Source organism: Neltuma alba, unplaced genomic scaffold (assembly GCF_004799145.2).
Source record: "Neltuma alba isolate B1F8T4 unplaced genomic scaffold, ASM479914v2 tig00012206_pilon, whole genome shotgun sequence".
NCBI lineage: Eukaryota > Viridiplantae > Streptophyta > Magnoliopsida > Fabales > Fabaceae > Neltuma > Neltuma alba.
This window is the reverse complement of record NW_021636742.1, coordinates 251,256-271,477: the sequence shown is the minus strand read 5'-3', so window position 1 is coordinate 271,477 and position 20,222 is coordinate 251,256. Positions and strand designations below refer to the sequence as shown.

Below are 20,222 nucleotides of genomic sequence, written 5' to 3'. Positions count from 1 at the left end.
AATCTCTCTAAACTATACATCCTAATTGGATTATTAGAATTATTCCTTTATGGAAAACTCTTACAATTAATAGGAATATTTTGGGAAGAGATGTGAGACAAAGTGAATTACAATCTTATATTTAGGACTAAATTCAACTCTCAACTAATTTTTATATTAAGGACCGAATGTAGTATAATTTATTATGATATATTATTTGCCCTTAATTTCATGAATAATAAGATCTATATGGTCTAAGTTAAGGTTTGTAAGTACGTATTGTTATAAATCTCTGAGAGGTTAGAGGTCCTGCTTATTTGAAAAGTTGAAGGAAAGGTGACTTCGTGTCTTCTTTGAACTCCACAAAAGAAGTGGTTAGATTGAAATGGAGACCAGCTATGTCAATTAAAAGATTGTTTTCATATCAAATATTCACTCCGGTTCTCAATTTAAGAAGGGGCGAATAATGTCGTTTTAATTTTAAATATAATATCTTAATCTATTTTATAATTTTTCCCTTAAACTTGCCCTATTGCTTATATATATTAAGAGATTTTTAAATTTCCATCAAGAAGTGTTGTAGCAAAACTAATCCCCATATTTTATAAATAACTTTCTTAACTAATTTTCTTAATCTTTAAAAATTAGTTATCAAATTTCTACATTTAAAACTAGAGGTAGTATTTTATATTCATATTGGATAATTCTATATGTTTTATTGAAAACTAAGTTGAAAATATTTTAAACGTGTAATAAGATAAATTGAATTAATCAATTAAATATATAGTTGTTTATTAATTATTTATATTAAAAACTTTGGTTTGGTTCATGCCCTAAAGTTATTATGAATTACTCTGTCTCTTGGGAGAAATAAAATCAAATAAATAGCCCCGTTACTCCTATCTCTTGACATATTCTTTGAACACTGATTTGCAGCTGAAAGTTGACTTTGCTTGATGATAATTATGAAAATCTAGAGTGTACAGAGACCACCGTTAATCTAATTGACACAGAACAGTTAATTCTGCTACAACCAATTAGTTTTTGTGCTACAATTGTCTGGGTTAGTCAAGAAAGAGATAAAGTAATGGAAGTATCTTGACATGTGAATTTCCACCGTTGACTCCTTATTTCTCTCTTACAGGACCCATGAAAAGAGTTATAAAGCGATTAATTGATAAAATTAGCTAGAATTACGTTAACTAAATCCATTTCATGAACCATATATATGCACCATGCATGTGTGAGCTTGTTGAAGAAGGCACTAGCCATGTAACTTGTTGCTAAATCAAACTAAATCTTACTAGTTGACAAAATAAAAACGATAATACATCCATCCTTAATATATGACCTATTTAACTAATTTAAATAAATTTAAAAAATAGTTAAATTAATTATTAATAAAAAAATATGCACTGATTTTTCATTATCATGCAGTCTAGCACAGTCAGAAATAGTAAGAAAGTAGAAGACAATTTTACTTTTCAATTGATTTCAGAAAGGACATTCCTATCCTCCACTATACAATACTACCTTCGGTCCTAATTATAAGAGTCAATTAATTAATTTGAGGAGATTAAGAAAATAAGTTGAGTTAGTTATTTGTCCTAAATAGGTGTTGTCTTTCTTAAAATATCCTTAATAATCAAGTATATTGACTAGAACTATCATTATTAGAAGAGCTAATTTGAAAAAAAAGTATAACTATAAGAGACAAAGTTGATTGAGATCTTATATTTAAAACCAAAATAAAAGTCAAACAGGATTTTATATTAAGAACCGGAAGTAGTATTTTTTCCCCGAATGGATGCCATGGTTACCAAAATATGAGTTCTCAAAACCTTATCATTCATATCAACAAGTTAGTTGATATTATTCCTCCGATCCTAAATATACAATCTGTTTTTTATATTTATTATTTTTTTCTAAATTACACTTATAAATACTCCTTCAACTATAATCAAATAAAAGAGAGAGAAGACATTAAGGAAGATAATTATGGTGTTTTACAAAAAAAACATATCATATTTCTCATAATTAACTAACTTATTTAACTTCCTTAATCTAATCAACTTAGTTAAATAGATCTTATATTAAGGATCAGAGGAGTATTAAATTTGATCGGTTAAAACTTCGGGCGAATATGTGACTAAGAATCAGAATTAGATTGCTCTAAGAGGGCAAAATTGAGTTTTGCAAAAACTAGATAAACCAAAAGCGTCTTAAATCCTAAAATATATCACCAGAAAAATAAAATGATAGCCCTTCTTAAAAGGAACTTTCGGACATCAAAGCTGCACTTAGATGATGTTAAGCCTAGTGTTTCCCACTTCTCACTCAAGAAACCTTTAACGGATCTATGTACAGTTCCTTCATCCGAGAGTAGGCGGTCTCCTCTTACACTTGCTGGGCGCTAGGCTAAGAAGAAACTCTGTAAATGTATTCTCATAGTCTGGTACTTTTCCATATCCTGCAGGGACAAATTGACATAATGTTTAGCCAGAATAATAGTAATCGGTGCAAGCGCATTATTAGGAACTCAAAACAATAAATATCTAACAAGCTAATAAACTGCATACATGCAAGACGAAATCTTACACAACTATTAGAAAGGACATACATGCAAACAAACTGTTCATATAGCCACTGATAAGATATGTTACAGGCATTGTGAAGTTCTTGTCCTACCTAGTCTAACACCTGTTACCAGATCCGCTTCCACTGTTGTGTCTTGTCTTTTTAAAAAAAAAAAAAAAAATTTGTTATACACGTTGTGTCTTGTCTGTTCTTGCTGTATTGGTGTGACTATGGTCCAGAGGCAACGTGTGTTGGCTTACAGAAATTCTTGAAATGTTACAAGCTGTAATATTCCTATTTCATTTGTACTTGGTGTTTCCATGATGTCTGTAAAGGTTGTGCGCTGTGACGTACAGAGTATTTGTGAGAGTGTTGTAATTATTGTCTCGAGAAAAAAATTACCCCCCCCCCAAAAAAAAAAAAAAGAAAAGGCTTCCTGGACTCCTACTTCCTTGTGCTTTGTCAATGTAACATTATCAAGAGGCCTGACCGAACATCCGACCTCAGTATAACTAAAGTTTTACACTAGTTTGTGACCAAAACATTTTCCAAATTTGGGTGCTTGACAGCATTAAGAGGCATATTTAGACCTCTCGAAAAAGCTACCCAAGCAGCCCCATAATATGGATCAGTGCATATCTCAAACATCTGGACCTTTCAGCTTAGATTTGAACAGCCAAAATCTTACTATTTTGTAAAAAATTTAGATTTAATATTTTTATTTTAAATAAACCAGCTGCAAAATATCAATCTTCTAAATATGAAATTACAAAAATAAGATAGGGGCCATCTAAATCAAATTCTAGATTTATACCACGTGCCCATTCCTAAGGGTGTACGCCAAATCTGGAATACTCACTATATTCAGTGAATGTGATGAAATCGTATTAATACTTATTACCCAATTAATGCGTATGCCGAGAGAAAGATGCATACACACACCAACACTTAATTTCTTACACCATTGCCTAACATAATCTTAGTTCTGAGTTCTGAGTTCTGAGTTCTGACAAACAGAGCAAGTTTTCATGAACAAGACTGCAAATTAAATTATCATTTGGACCTAAACATACAGGGTGTAGACGGAAGAAGTTCATAACAGATTAATAAGGGAAATCCCTCTGACAGGGTTGAAGGCTGCACACCATAATTCATAATAGATTCGCAATAACAACCAGAAACTACATAGATCGCTTAAATAGTAAATACAAAAAATAAACGGTACTTGCCAGGGAAGTAGTTGATATCAATGACGTAAAAGACATCCTTGGTCCCATGTTCCCGGATCATATCCATGTTGAACAAGCGGAGACCCTGGACATGGTGGTGCCGTTAATTTTAAGTTTACCATCAAGAAAAGAAAGAGACTGTCGCAGCAAAAGGAAGTAAAACAATCCAAAATTACCAATCTCTGACGAAGCTCCCTTGCAAGCCTTTCCAACAAGGGTTTTGGAGGAAATTCTGCAACAAGAATACTCCATTAAGTGCAAAGGAGCCACTTGTTCCAAACATTTACTCGAATATACATATGTCAACCTAACTACAGCCTAATGAAACGGGGGAATAAAAGAGTTCAAATTCACTCATGAATACAATATAGAGATCTTATTTGAGGTTTGAACTAAACAGTACCTCTTTGTAAAAGGCTAAACAGATGCCATTGATTGGAGCATACAGATGAAAGACTAGTTCATAAACAAATATCCTTTTTTTATTCTTTTGGCAGGAGGAGGAAGAAAATTTTCCAAGTCTCACCAGCAATATTGGGATCTAAATCAGCATCATCTGCAGAAGCTGCAGCACTTGAAACCCTTGGAAATTGGATTACACCAGCCACTTTTGACAGATCATGTTTATTGATATTAGGCAGAGAGAAACGCCTAACAACCTTTATGGTTTCCCCAATAATATAAATCTTAAAGAGAAGACCACCTGCAATGTCAAACATCCCTCAGTATATTACCACGTAAATTAAATTAACCATATAAAACATTCAGACTTGTGTATCAGTTTACAAACCATGATTGACAAACTCTTGCAAAATCAATGGAGGTTCAAGCGTTGAAAGAGAGAACTCATCATAAGCAAGAAATAGTTCGTGTGACTTTGCACTGCCATCCACAACTAAAGGCTTTACAACTGAAAATAGCAAATGAAGAAGTGAATATTTTAAAAACTATATCTATGGAAGAGATGACAGTAAATCTGAAAATACTCAAACAGGATAATCAGAACAAGAAATTCTGCAAACCAACTAGCTACATATATTCTTTGATTCATTAGACAACATCTAAGAAAAGGATTAGCTGACAAAGCAAAATCAAGTCCCATAGAAGCTCATTCAAATGCATAAATTCATTCTCATGCAACATTCAAGATCAAGTAGTGGAGATATTGGCTGAATTCACACCATATCCAAGGTCAAAGCAATTGCCATCCTCCATTACTAGAACTAAGGTAAGGATCCAAAAAGGGGAAGAAACAAAAGATATATATACCTAGTGGCAACTTCATTCCAGCTTTAGCAACTTCGTAAGGAATGGACGACTGGTCTTTTGTGATGACCAAGTGTCGCGGAATGCCGACTTTGCCTATAGATATGCAGTTTATTAAAATACAAAGATTGGTCGGTACTGAGAAAGTCCAGTTTAACAAAGAAAGAATATGGATTCAACTTACAACACAAAAGGCAATAAACTTATTCTTACACGTCAGCTATATGCTAACCCCAGACAAAATTCTATTAAAATTCTCGTAGTTTTTACTTTTCATAAACAATTCATGTAAATAATCCGATAAAAGTTATAATTTGGTTCCTTAATGCAACTAAGTTACCATTGCAGTCAGATAAGTTTAAATCTGCCACAACTTGCTGCATGGACTGGCGATTTTGCAAGTGTTGAATTGCATCTGGAGGATCAACAATGATAACTTCAGGGTGTTTTTGCCTGTAGTCCTTCAAAAAAAAAATGATGAAAGAGTAAAATTAGCCATCCATTTACAACAAAGGCTTCAAAGACTATCATCTAACAATCATTAATTGGTCTGCTTTTGGTAAGCTGGTCAACAATGTGCCAAAAAGATGGTCTGATACCTAGGCCAACTAGAACATCAAGCAGACTTCCTTCAGATTACAGAAGCACGAAGGCAAACTTTCATTGACAGTTTAAAGATGAGATTTCTCCATATCATTTACAGACAATTTATGAATACATAAACCACAAAGACTTCTTCATTCCGTAGTTTCCATCTCTATGTTCTAATTCATGTCTCCAGAATTCTGGAATCTCATCCAACCCTGTTCTTTATCTCCACAGAAGGTAGATTGCCTATGCAAGACAAACTTTCAAGAAAAGAACAATCCATTGAGATCGATGAAAATGGCAAAAGTTATTCTTACCAACCAAGAATATGAACCTCGACATTGCACCATATCCAGAGGGGAAACACACACACACAATGATAAAGAAGCATTTTAACTGAATCACACGCAAGAGAATGTGTAAAGGGCTGACCAATCAATCAGAATTTTCATTCCATAGAGACATCTAACCAACTGTCACTTTCCCTAACTCTATTCCAACCAAAGAAGCACCTTTCTTCCCTCATTTCAGGATGAGAAAGAGAACCTGATTAATCTTCAGAAGTGAACCCAAGGGAACCATCGAGTAATTGAAGAAAACCTTTGCACTGTTAAAAAGAGAGAGCATTGTATACTATCACAAGATTGCATTTTTCTTTCCTAGATAACAGCTAAGCAAGGTGAGCTATTGCTGCCAAAAGAATTGGCCATATGCCTCTTTCAAAATATCACTGGACATTAGTTTTGCTATATTTTACCCCCCGTTTGTAGTTGTTTCGCTAACAATTTTTAGATATAGGATCCAAGGAATGTCTTTTTCTCTCCTTTGTCTTCTGAAACATGGATGCGTAGAGACGCCCTTGAATGTCTCAACAACTGCCTCATTTTGAAATTTATATATTCTCATTTTGAAATGTGTATATTCTCTTATGAGTTGTGTAATGCTTCCAGAAATATGCAGGCAGCATAAGACTCATTCTGAATACTCTCCAGCCAAAAATGATCATGTGGATCCTTGTGAGAGGGCTGCTCAAATGACCAACAGGGAACGTTTTCTCCTATCACTGGTAATTTGTTAGATTTAACGGTATTTCTTAAGAGCAGAAAAGCTAGTTTGGGTTATTAGTTATGGCACTTTCTGAAAGAACCGAAAACCGTCCAGTTCTTGAACCACAAGTTCCTAGCTTCATTCAACAATATTTTCATGTGATTGGAAAATTAAAATTACCAGATCAAACAAGAGTTGGCATTAACCTTGATATTTTAAGCATTAAAACATATAGCACATTTGCTAAAATCCATAATTTGACGATAAAATGAATATCCTTAAATTCCTTTTGTACTTGATAGAGGTTAAAAGCACTTTGGAAAGGCACTATTCGATCATTTCATATTAAATAAGATATTAAGCTTTGGCAAGAAATATGCTGATTCTAATCATAACAAAAAAATTGTGAAGAAAATTATAAATTTTGGGGAAAAATAAATGGAAGAAAGGGTATTATAGTAATATTTATTTCTAATAACAAAATATTTTATGATACCTTCTTTGAACAGCATTTTCAACCACAAAAAGATGCAGCAAAGACCAAGAAAACGGCAAATTAATTTCTTCTTCCAGCAACTAAGTTCACCAATGGCTTATCAATATTTAGATTGACCATGAAATGTAAATTCTCACTTGCTTAAATTATTAAGGGACTGATTTCTGCTATCTGATTATCATGCCTGATGAGGAGAGCAAGAACTCTGCAAATTATAACAGATAAAAACAATTTTTTTTTTTTTTTGGATTCAGAGGATTTAGCCCTCAGATCAATGTCATTTTACGCTTCATTCCCAGCTTTAGCAGATGCCAATGATTTCAAACAATCACATGCAAGATCACAACAGTACAGGATTACCAGTACAATTTGAAAGTTGAGAGAAGTATTTTGGTGTTCACAAACCTCAATAGCTTCACGCCACTCCTTCCCTGACAGCTGAAAAGAACACACAGCCTGTCAGACTATATAGAGAATACAGAAACAGAGATATTTGATTTTATAATATGGAACAGACTATCATGAGCAAGAAAAGGCAGAAAAACTTATAATCCAGCTAGTAAACAAAAGGGCCCAGGATAAAGACATTTACAAATTACAAGGTAGTACTGGTATAATCATGAAGGAAGCCACACCTTATGCAAAACAATGTCAAAGGGACCTTGTTCGGACAATGGTTTGTTTAGATCAATGGAAACAAAAGATATACCCTTACTCCTGCATCATGGATCACAAAAATTTTCAGGATCAATATTTATAGGTCTCAAGAGAGCACAAAGTATTGACACTTCAAGACAATTCATCAACGGATTTTTGTTTTAAGCAAATATGTTCCAGAGTAAACTGGTACGCAAAAATTAAAAGTCAAAAGACTCAATTATTTAATTAATGAAATGAAACCATTTCCTGTAATTAATAATCATAATCCCGAATTAGCGGCAAGGTTTTCTTGAACAGAGCACAAAAACGTGCATTAGAATGCCGAAAATCAACATATCTGACAAGCGAGGATGGTTTTTAATAAGAATAATTTGATCTAAGAACAAAGAACAAAGTATCAAAATTTGACTTTGAATTCTCGTCGTGGACTAATCCAAAGGGCATATATGGTGGAATATTCTCATTTAAATTAGAACACAGAAAAGACCAAGATGTCAGATACCAAGAAGCGAATCAATGTGGGTTTCGGCTCGCGAAAGTGATAGCCAAGGTACAAAATAACTCCACCACCATCGACAAAGACACTACCTGTGTCCCCCCACCTCTGCAAAAGCCGCTTTAGCGCAGGAAACAATCAAAACTAAAAGAAAACACAAAATCCTTTGGCAATCCATTTCTGGAAGTTACAAAGAAAACTTAAATATTACATTAATATCCAAGCACCAACAGCATACTTTTCCTTGTATGATGAAAAAGGTGTAATGAACAGGGAAAATACCAGGCAAGAGTAATAAAATTCGGCTTTAAAAAGCTCTTCTTCTTCTTGGACGTCAAGGCATACCCAACCACTAGTTTCTGTTGCTGTGGAGACCCGCCCATTGAATTCACTTCTTTCTCTTCAGCCTCCTCCTCTACTTCAGTGTGGATTTCTCCTTCAAACCTCATGTTCGCACTTCCCAAGAACCCTAGAGAAAGAACAAATCCTTTCGTCTGCAACGTTTACGTTTTCAATATTCTTGTACCCTGCCTTACCGCGATAAAACTCCACAAAACAATCAACCAATACGGAAACGAGGAATAGCGCGAATCACACAAGAAATGGGATCCCTCGTACGGATATTCTTATCGAATTTGAACCAGAGGGCATCTTTATAACTTTTTGAGCACTATGTATTCCTCTGCAAGAGGATTTAAAAGTTAAAATTAAAGACCAGATGAGGAATATTGAGGTGCCTGTCCAGAGAGAATCTGGCTCCACCGGTTCGTGAATAAGGGGGAACATGTAAGTGAGAGCGAGGGGGAAGAGAGAGAGTGGATGGATTATTGGGAGGAATATTCAGTTTGCAGAGAAGATAGTGAATATAAATGGTGAAGGGAAGGGATGAGAGTCACTCACGAGACTGGGGGAAGCCGCGCTGGCTTACTCCTCTGCTATATCTTCTTTTACCATTTTACCCTTTTGTTTTGTGGGGCTTAATAAAAAGACATGTGGATGCATAGCCTAGTAGAATAAACTCTCATAACAAAATCAATTCTATCTATAACTTTAAACCGTTGGCATCTTTCTTTCTAATTAAAAAAATGAATATAGATGGTGACATTAATAATTTTATAATTAAATATTAAAATGTAGTAAGAATTATAATAAGACCTTATGAAAAGAAAATAATTATTAAAAAAATTCTCACACTGAAACTTATCATTACTAACTACTCTGTTATCATTGAGACTTTTCAATAATTATATTTTTTTTAGATTCTACAGCGATTCTCTCTAAAATATATTATTATTGTTGGTACTTGGTATTTATTATATAAAATTATATTTTTATTTTTATTTAGCACAAAATATTTGATAAAAAATTAAAATGTTATTTTACTGGAAAATAAATAAATTACTTTTGAGAAAGCATGAATGGTAAATTTAAAAATATCCATGGTAATTATTTTTTAGCACAATTTTTTATGACTAAGTGACCATAATGTAAGGACTCATTCAATACATGAAAATGAATAAAAATATATTGAGGAAAAATTGATTTTGAGAATAAAAATAATATTCATTCATATTTTTAAAAAATAATAAAAATATCAAGTATTAATAATAAAAATAAATATTTAATAAAACAAGAAGGAAAAAAATTACTAAGTAATGATTATAAAAACAAAATAAAAAAATGATGAGTTGCAGTCATGTTTGAGCCCCGTTGAGGGCAAGGGTGTCATTCTGTAGGATTTCAAATAATGCTATTGTCAACTCCAAGAAGATACAGTAAATTATATGCCACGTATTTCACCGTCTGAAAGCAACGTTTAGGTGCTGGCCAAATTAAAGAAAGAAAACTGTGGGTGACTCCCAAAAAAATTTAAAAAAAAAAAGGAAAGAAAAAAAAAAGCTTATGAAATTTCCTGTTAATCAAGTTTGAAAGCAATTTATACAATTATTTATGGATTAGGATATGGGTTTAAATTATAATCAAGCTTCCTCCAGCTTAGATTTATCTGGAGGTTGGAAAAAAGAGTGGGGAATATTTGGAATGTATGCTCAGAATATGCTTAGCTTGGAGTTAGGCCAAGTAAATGCGTGATTTTGGGGATCAAACTTCCAGTCTTTATGACTTGCCACTTCTTTCTTTATGCTGAAATTAATTTCAAGATGTTGAAATGTTTCTTTAAGGGTTTCACACACTCGCATTGACCATAAATCCGTTATATTAAGAACCAAGGATTAAATATGGTGTTAATGAACCCGTTAATCAATTGCCATTGAATCATATAGAATATACTCCTCAAATTTGAATTGCCTTGATTTTTTTTTTTTTATGCAACGTGTTTTTATTATTTTTGTTCCTAATTAATTTTATATATTGCATTAATTAAAAAGTTTATTATATTTTCTTTCATACTTTTTTTCCTCTTACCTCTCATAAATATCAGCATGCTTGAAAAAAAAAGTTTATTTTTTATATTTATTACTTTTAACTAATTTTAACTATTTTTTTAAAGGGTTAATACAAACTTTAGTCCCTCAAGTTTGTTTTCATTTTGGTTTTAGTCCCTCAAATTTCAAATCATAGGTTTTGATCCCTCAATGGGCAAAATGATCCAGTTTTTTATTAAATTATAAGAACCAATGTTTTAAATGAAAGGAAATTTGAGGGACAAAAACCTATGGTTTGAAATTTGAGGGACTAAAACCAAAATAAGGACAAACTTGAAAGACTAAAATTTGTATTAACCCTTTTTTAAACAATGTAATTTAGTTATTTGGCTCTTATAAAAAGAACCAGAGACAGTACTGTTCAATTTTTTCTATACTGCTCAAATTTTTTCTAAGGAAGGTGACAAACTGACAGCTCAATGCCTTGTTTAGAATGGTGATTGGAGCCTTTAAAAAGTTACTCCTCCGATCCTAAATATAAGACCTTTATACTAGTATGTATAAGGTGACAAATCGGAGAGACCCTTATATTAATGTGTATAAAGTTCTTATATTTAGGACCGGAGGAGTAACTTTTTAATCATAATTAACGGAATACAAGATAAGTATGCGAGGAGAGTTTTGTTTTGACTTAAGTGAAAAAACTTATATTAAGCAACTCGAGATAAGTACTAAATCTTGTTAATGAAAATAATTACTCCTTTCAATCCTAATATAAGAAATAGTTGGGATGTTTGGTTTTCTCTTAATTATATAATTTCAATTTATTTTGTCTTTCGTATTTATTATTTTTATGACATTAAGTTATTTAAATTATAAAGGATTAATATAATTTTTATTTTCTTAAATTTGCACGAATTTTACTTTTAATCTATTGAGTTTCAAATAACATGTTTTGGTTCATCAAAGGCGGCAAAATGATCCAAATTTTTATTAAAGTATAGGGATCGATGTTTTAAATAGAAAGAAACTCAAGAAATCAAAACTAAAATAAAGACAAACACAAGAACCAAAATTGTATCAACTCAGTTACAAAAATAATCTAATGTTTTTGGCAAAGAAAATATAATCTAATATTACACAATAACATTTTTTTAAAGATTAGGTCAATTTCATTATAATTAACTAATTTATCTAATTTTATTAATCTACTTAAATTAACTAAATAGTAACCCTTATATTAAAGAACCGGAAGGAGACTACATTGTGAAAGCATTTACCCTAACAATATTTAGATATGATGTCATAATACCTCACAAATAGATAATTAAAACAACATTAACATTGTTATCAATGATGGTTGGGTGGAGTGATAAAAGGAACGCACTTCTCCTTAATTAAAGTGGACAACTTGAACGTTGAAACTTACCTGTTTTGAAAAAGTTAATCTGATTAGGATTTAGAGTAATTAGATAAAAGCATTAATATTAACCGTGGCAAAACAATTTTTAAAAATAAAATTCTTTTATGAACATAAAAATATATAGCAATAAATGACATAAACACTGGTTCAAATTACTATATATTCACGCTAATACAAAATGATATAACTGAATCTGTTATGAAGTTGCAAGTAGGGTTACATCAAATTGGTCAACTCTTCTGAAGGGTCAAAGTTTGTTCCTTGGAATTGAAGTTGATGCATGAGAATAAATGATCTTTCCAAGCAAGATAGCGGTATGGACATGGCAAATCTTACAAATCAATATTATTGAGATAATCCTTTCTGCACATTTTGTCTTGAGTTGGTAGGAGGAGTAGGACACCTTTGACCCAACAATAACATCAATCATCATTGCATTTATCAAAAACAAAAAAAACAAAAAAAAAGTCAAAAAAATTATAGTTAGTAAATATATGTGAACATAAAAGTTTCAGTAAGTTGGATTTTAAAAGTTCATTAAAGTTAGAGTACGCTTTCAAATTTAGAGAGCGTCTTCAGATATACTTACAAATTTCTTTTCTAACAAAATTCTCATATTATCTGTGAACATGAACTTATAATATTGTAGGTTATGAATTAATTCTTTATCAACTAGATCAAATGTTATTAGTCTAATGGACATTATTATATGCCTTGATTTTGCATTATGTAATACTATTTTTAGTTCTTAATATAAGAGTTATAATTAGATATTTATCATGTCCTGATTTTGCATTATGTAATACTATTTTTGGTTCTTAATATAAGAGTTATAATTAGATATTTAATTTAATCATAAATATAAAACTTCAATTCACTATATCTCTCATATTTATCTATCTTATTTCTAAATAATCCTTATGATAATTGCAAGAATTGATTCAATACATATGGTTGACAAAGATATTTTAAAAAAGATAATACATTTTTATTAGAAAATAACTAAATTAATTTTTTTAATATTATTAAATTAGTTGTCTAGTTAGCGTTTATAATAAGAATTAGAGCAGTAATTTTTACTTACCAAAGTGTTATAGAATACTCCTTTTTTTTTCTTGAATTTTTTATTTATGCTTATTTATCATTTAAATTTTCAAGACAACACGAATGTTCTTTCTTTTTATCAGAAGACAACAAGAATTAAAACTAAAGGATAGGATTTGTTCACGTTGCGCCGATGCAGTAATAATCATAAATCCACCGAACACCTAACATTGCAAATCACGATTATTCAGGCGTATGATGACTTGAGAACGACAAGAATTTGATTGTTCAATGTGATAATTTAGCCCGGTTTTACTTTCTTCTAATTTTAAAATTATTTGTCTTTTATTAAATTAGATTGGGAAACACTTCCCGACAAATAGAAGGAGGGCAAAAATATATTCATCATCCTCATCTTACAGGGTACATTTAGTATTTTAATTTTTTTATATAGTGTATTTACTACCTCCGGTCGTTAATATAAGACTCTGTTTGACTTTTATTTTAATCTTAAATATAACATCTCAATCCATTTTGTCTCTCATATTTACTCAATTTTTTTCAAGATAGTCCTTCTAATAATTATAATTCTAGTCGATACACTTGATTAGCAATGATATTTTAGGAAAAACAACACCTATTTAGGACAAATAACTAACTCAACTTACTTTTTTAATTTCTTAAAATTAGTCAACTAGCTCTTATAATTAGGACCGAAGGTAGTATTACCCAACACCATAATCTTATTGTCTTGGTATATCAAGTATCTAGATGTTTTGTTTTTTTATTTGCAGCCAGCATGCGGCACCTTATAGATTACAATGGTGTATATATTAAAAATAAGATTAAAGTGTCAAAATAATAAATACACATAAAAAAGACCACGTGTTGGATCCACATTTGTTCATAAAAGAAGCGTACGCATTTTTCACGTGAACTAAGTCATGTGGTAAGTGGAGTCAACGATAAAGTGTAGCAGCTTAAAAGCTATCGATCTTTACGCTGATGATATATGGACCAGACACCAGAGACCGCATTATTGACTTTCTTGAGTGAAGAAGGGACAGCCTTATCACTCCCTCCATTAGATTTGCTTTAATTTAAAAAAAAAAAAAAGTCAAAAGGTCACATAAAAAAATTAAATATAAAAAAAATCTCTTAAAATTATTAAATTAATATGCAATCCCAAAAAACTTACTGCAAAAGATTCTATTTGTTTAATTATCAAATTACTCTTATATTTTTTTTAAAATAAATATTGACAATTGAAAGTATAGTCGTTAACAACTTCAAGTATAACGATTAACAACTATCGCAGTAGGTATTAGTAATACATACATTATATTTTTGTGATGCATTGAAAAAATATATTATTAGTACTTGTCGTGATAATTGTTAATTATTACACCTTAAATTGTTAATGACTACTTTTTCAATTGTAAATGCATATTTTAAAAAATTAAAAGCAATTTGGTAATTAAATAAATAAAATCTCTCACAATGAGATCCCTTGGGATTTCAAAATAATTTAATAATTTTAAAAAAACTTTTTGTATTTAATTCTCTTGAGTGGGACGTCATTGCAATTTTGACAATTTTGAATAAAGTTTATAATTTTTTAAATTATTCCAATTTGGCCAATGCAATATTAGCAAGAGAAAGAAGACCCTTGATCTCTCGCCTAACAGCAAAAGGATCACTGGTAGGGGTGAGTAGATTGGAAACGAACTAAACTGAACTCAATTTGATTTTTTTTAGTTTGGTTAATTCAATTCTATTTATACAAATTTTAGTTTTCAGTTTTTGGCGTGGTTAGCATTAAAAGAATTCATTTTAACCGAACAACCGAAATTAAAAAAGAAAAAATACGCCTCATGTTATATGTTTCCTTGTCTCTTCCCAAATCCAAAGTTCAAGCCCAATATATCAAAATTATTTTTTTAAAAAAATGCTACGGTGCTACCCTAACCAAGATCCAAAATAGTCGAGTTCTCTGTTCCCCAAAATCTCTTTGTCAGCACTGCATAAATCTCTAGCCAAGTCTCTACCATCTCCATTCTTACATGCATTGTAGAACCAGTGCATATTGCCTGATAGTGAAAGCTCATAAAGCTTAAACCTAGGCTCAAGGGAATTGAAAACTATTATTGAACATGAAAGATAGTCCATACACAAAAGAGGGATCAAAGAGTGATCCAATATTTATACAGAGTGAACAGCGAATGTAGGCTTAAGCCCAATAACCCAAACTGCCTATCTACGCTTATTCTTACACTCCCCCTCAAATTGGGGGCTAAACACATCCAAAGCACCTAACTTGTTAAGAAATTTATTTCACGACCTACAGCTTTAGTTAGGCAATCAACCTCTTGATTCGAAGAACTTGTGTGCTACAAATTAATGAGTTTATCCTGTAACCTTTCTCTTACAAAATGACAATCGATTTCAATATGCTTCATTCTCTCATAGAAGCCAAGGTTGTTTGCTATATGTATAGCAGCCTTACTATTGCAATGAACTTTTAATGGACGTGAATGAGCAATGTTTAACTCTTTAAGTAGCCCTACCAACCACACTACCTCAGAAACATCAGAAGCAAGGGCCTTATATTCAGCTTCTGCAGAAGACCTCGAAACTGTGTGTTACTTCTTGGTCTTCCATAGGAGAAGAGAACCTCTAGGTTTCAACAAGTACCCTGTTACAGATCTCCTAGTGGTCCCACACACAGCCCAATCAGAATCACAAAAACAATCAAGTGAAAATCCCTTGCTAAACTGATTAAAACTCCATGACCTAGACTTTGTTTCAGGTATTTGATCACATTTAATGTAGCTGCCATATGAGCTTTCATTAGCTGTTGCATAAATTGACTAAGTACCTGAACAGAAGAACAAATATCAGCCCTAGTTATTGTCAAATAAATCAGCCTGCCAACCAACCTCCTATACCTTTCAGGATTCTTGAGCAGATCAAATTTCTTATGCTTACCCTTCTCAAATGCTAGTAACTTTAAATCACGAGCCATAGGCATGCCAATAGGTTTACATCCACTCATTCTAGAGTCAGCAAGTAAAATCCAACACATATTTTCTTTGTGATAACACAATTCCTTTAGAAGACCTAGCAATCTCTAACCCAAGAAAGTACTCCATATTACCCAAATCTTTAATTTTAAAATTGTGATGCAAAAATTCTTTGACCTCTTTTATCCTTTTCTCAGAACTTCCAGTGATTAAAAGGTCATCAACATAAACAAGAATCATAACTATACCATCACTAAAATTTCTAAAAAAAAGTGAGTAATCATGCTTACTTTGTGTGAAACCTCCTTGTTTCAGGGCCATATACAATTTGTTGGTCCATTGTCTAGGAGCCTATTTTAGTCCATAAAGAGACTTTTTAAGCCTACAAACCATGTTTCCTCCTTTTCTTTCAAATCCTTGAGGAATAGACATATATACTTCTTCATCAAGGTCTCCCTGCAAGAAAGCATTGTGCACATCTATATGGTACAAGTTCCAATTGTTTACAGCAGCCATTTTCAAAACGACCCTTATAGTTACCATTTTTATTACAAGAGAGAAAGTTTCATGGTAATCTATGCCCTCTCTTTGATTATATCCTTTTGCAACTAGCCTTGCTTTATATGTATCTATATTACCATCATACTTATATTTTATTTTATAGATCCATTTATAGCCAATGGCTTTCTTACCTTTTGGAAGGGGAACAACTTCCTAGGTTTTATTGTTTTCCAAAGCCTCAATTTCTAGTTCATAGCTTGGACCCATTCTTTGTGTTTTGCTACCTCTTCATAAGAAACAGGTTTAGAGACAACATCAATGGTACACAAGAAACACATATGAGAGGAAGATATATTATTATATGTCATATAGTTCTTAATGGGATACAAAAGTTTGCTTTGATTGCTAGCAATGGTAATATTACAGATGTAATCCTTAGACAAAATAAGGGGTTTTCAAGGGACAAAAAAGGACCGGACCAGCCAGTTCAACCAAAAAACTGATGAACCGGTGGTTGGTTCGGTCTGGTTTGATAAAAAAAACCACTGAGGGATTGAATCATTTTTAAACCGGTTCAACCAGTCAAAATCGAGCAACCCGCCGGTTGGATGGGTTGCTTGGTTTACAATATTTTATTTTTTTTAACCTTCAATCCCCCAAAACGATGTCGTTTAGCATTGAAAAATAAAAAATAAGAAATCAGATAGCTAGATCAAAATCGAAGGCAAGGCTCCCTACTCAACCCCGAGCTTCAGTTTTGGCTTTTAGCCATATTTCTTCCTTACCCCAAGTCAAAAATCCCTAGCTAAATCCACCCTCATTGTGCCGAAGTTTTCTTCGCCATCAGAGGTCCAGGGTCTTCACATCACGTCGTCCAGGTTGAAGCAGGAGGTCGTTGTGGTTTTATTAGATTTGCACATCGTAGTCACAAGTGGTCGCATCCTGTCATCGTTTCTTCTTCACGGCAGCAAAATCAGAGTCGCAATCGCAAGTGGTGGCTTCTATCAATTCTGTGCTCTTTCCTCTTGTTGTCTTGTTAGTTATTTTCATTCAGTTAGACTTAGATAGTTGAATGTGCTCTTCTTTTTCCTTCATTGGTCCTGCTTTGTGCGATTGTTCTAGTTTTGAGACTGATTGACTGAGGCTGAGATATGTTCAAATAATCAAAGTTTGTTGATCTTTGCTGTTTTCTTTTCCTCTAATATCAGAGTTTTTTTTTTCTGTGTTTCACACATCTGAGGCACGACTGAAAAACTGAATTTGATTTTTGTAAATAATGAATCTGAACACTGAAATAGGTAGCTGAATTTGTCAACAATGTGCTCTTGTTCTAGTCATATGAGACTACTACATGAAATCTGAATCTGAATTTGATCTTTGAGCTTGAAGAATAGTCAAATAGGTTGTGAACTTGCAATTCTTTTATTCTAATAATAGGAATAAATTTAATAGATGTCATGAATCCAATCTAGTGCAGAGACAAAGGGGAATCACTACCTTGTAGTCAAATACCTTGTCAATAATACTTAAATCAACTAAAAGGCAGATTTTTCGATTTGATTCATGATATTTATCTAAAGAAATATCATGCCCACAATAGTCAAATAGCCATTTATATATCTTGAATTTTATTTTTAATCTGTGATGTTATGTTATCCGAGCTAACCCCACAGCAATAACACCCCCAATTGTGATATTTGATCTTTGATTTTTTTATTTATTTGTTATTTAGTAACAGTGATGGATATTTCAAGTAATCCGAGTTTAAGAAATGACAATGTGACTCCTAATACAGGATCTTCCACTCCTAATACTAAAACTTCCACTCCCACACCCACCTCTTCATTACGTACCAAAACGGATACTGCATGGGCACATGTTGCATACAAAAAAGAGGGGACACAAAATATACATACTTGCCTTTTTTGTACTAATAGTTATAGAGGAGGTGGGATAAATAGGATATAGCAACATCTTGCTAGCATCACTGGTCAAATAGCTTCTTGTAAGAAAGTTTCATATGATGTACATCATAGAATGTCAGAATCTTTGAAAGAATGTTGAAAGAAAAAAGTTGTTGAAAACTTAGGAGAGGATGTTAAAGAAACTCATGTTGATTCACAAATTATGATGAGTACTTCAAAGAAGAGGAAAGCTACTAGGAGTATAGATAATTATTTTGCTCTTAGGACAACTCCTGTTAAAAGTGTATTAGCAACTAAAGAGGCAAAACAAAATGTGAAGATGTTGATTGTTGAATGGGCCATTGTGAACTACATTCCATTTAAGGCATTTGATTGCCCTTTATTTCAAAAAGCTGTGGATAGAATTGCTTCAATTAGGCCTGGGTTTAAAGTCCCTAGTGCTTATGATTTCAAAACCAATTTATTGAGTGATTGGAGAAAAGAATGTCAATTACTTATTGATTGCCATTGAGTTAAATGGAAAAACAATGGTTGCACACTCATAGCTGATGGATAGACTGGTGTTAGACAATGCACTTTGATAAATTTCTTAGTGTATTCTACACACGGTATGGTATTTGTGAAATCTGTTGATGCATCAAATCTAGTCAAAAATGCTAAAACTTTATTTACACTATTCTGTGAAGTCATTGAGTGGATTGGTCCTAAAAATATCGTTCATGTAGTGATTGACAATACATCTAACTATGTAGCATATGGCAAGATGATTAAGGAAAAGTATAAAAGTATTTATTGGTTACCTTGTGCTGCTCATTGTTTGAATCTTGTATTGAAAGACTTTTTCAACATGTCTCATGTATCAAACCTTGCATTAAAGGCATTGAAGATAACCAACCATCTTTGCATACAATCATATGGTTTTTTTTTATCCTGGCTGAGAAAAAGACCAAGTTGGAAAGAAATTGTGTGTCTTGGTGCCATAAGATTTGTTAATACATTTATTACATTGCATAGCATATATATGCACAAAAATAACTTGCAAGCTCTAGTTGTTGATAAGCACTTTGTGGACCATAAATTATCAAATACTAAAGCAGGAAAAAATTTTAGTGCGATCATATTAGATAACTGGTTTTGGAATAATTGTTATGAAGTTGTAAAGATTGTATATTCTCTTATAAAATTATTGCGTATTGTGGTTTCAGATGAAAAGCCTTCATTGCCTTATGTTTATAAAGGCATGCGAAGAGCAAAAATGGCAATTAAGGAGATGTTTAAGAAGAACAAGGAGATGTATAAGCCTTACACAAGCATTATTCAAGCTTGATGGGATAGGCATTTGAAAACCAATCTTCATGCAGCATCATACTTGTTGAACCCTACAATCACATATGGTCCAGACTGTCCTAGCAAGTCAAAATTAATGATGGCTTTGATTGATGTGGTGGAGTCTTACTTAGATGAAGATGTTGATGGCTTCCTGGTAATAAAACAAGTGACTACTTATCGTGAAGGCAAGGAATCTTTCAGTAGACCTTCATGTCAAAAAGCTACACAAAAATAAGACCCTTGTAGGTGTTAATA

The 20,222-nt window shown here is 32.3% G+C and overlaps 1 protein-coding gene across 3 annotated transcripts; it reads right to left on the bottom strand.

Annotated features, from left to right (window-relative positions):
- Positions 1-2,115: 2,115 nt before the first annotated feature.
- LOC114724975 (inositol-tetrakisphosphate 1-kinase 3-like) lies at positions 2,116-9,162 on the bottom strand. Of its 3 annotated transcripts, none has more exons than XM_028911442.1 (11): positions 8,621-8,701; positions 8,345-8,446; positions 7,818-7,899; positions 7,588-7,620; positions 5,392-5,512; positions 5,055-5,147; positions 4,576-4,695; positions 4,312-4,488; positions 3,962-4,017; positions 3,786-3,870; positions 2,116-2,449 (listed from the first exon to the last, which is right to left on the bottom strand). In XM_028911442.1, exons 5-11 carry the CDS (start codon positions 5,432-5,434, stop codon positions 2,352-2,354), a joined length of 672 nt encoding a protein of 223 aa, XP_028767275.1. In that variant the 5' UTR covers positions 5,435-5,512; positions 7,588-7,620; positions 7,818-7,899; positions 8,345-8,446; positions 8,621-8,701; the 3' UTR covers positions 2,116-2,351. The 3 variants fall into 3 exon arrangements, with proteins under 3 accessions (XP_028767275.1, XP_028767276.1, XP_028767274.1); XM_028911443.1 differs by having other exon boundaries at positions 8,345-8,430; positions 8,621-8,635; XM_028911441.1 differs by lacking the exon at positions 8,345-8,446 and having other exon boundaries at positions 8,621-9,162.
- Positions 9,163-20,222: the final 11,060 nt, after the last annotated feature.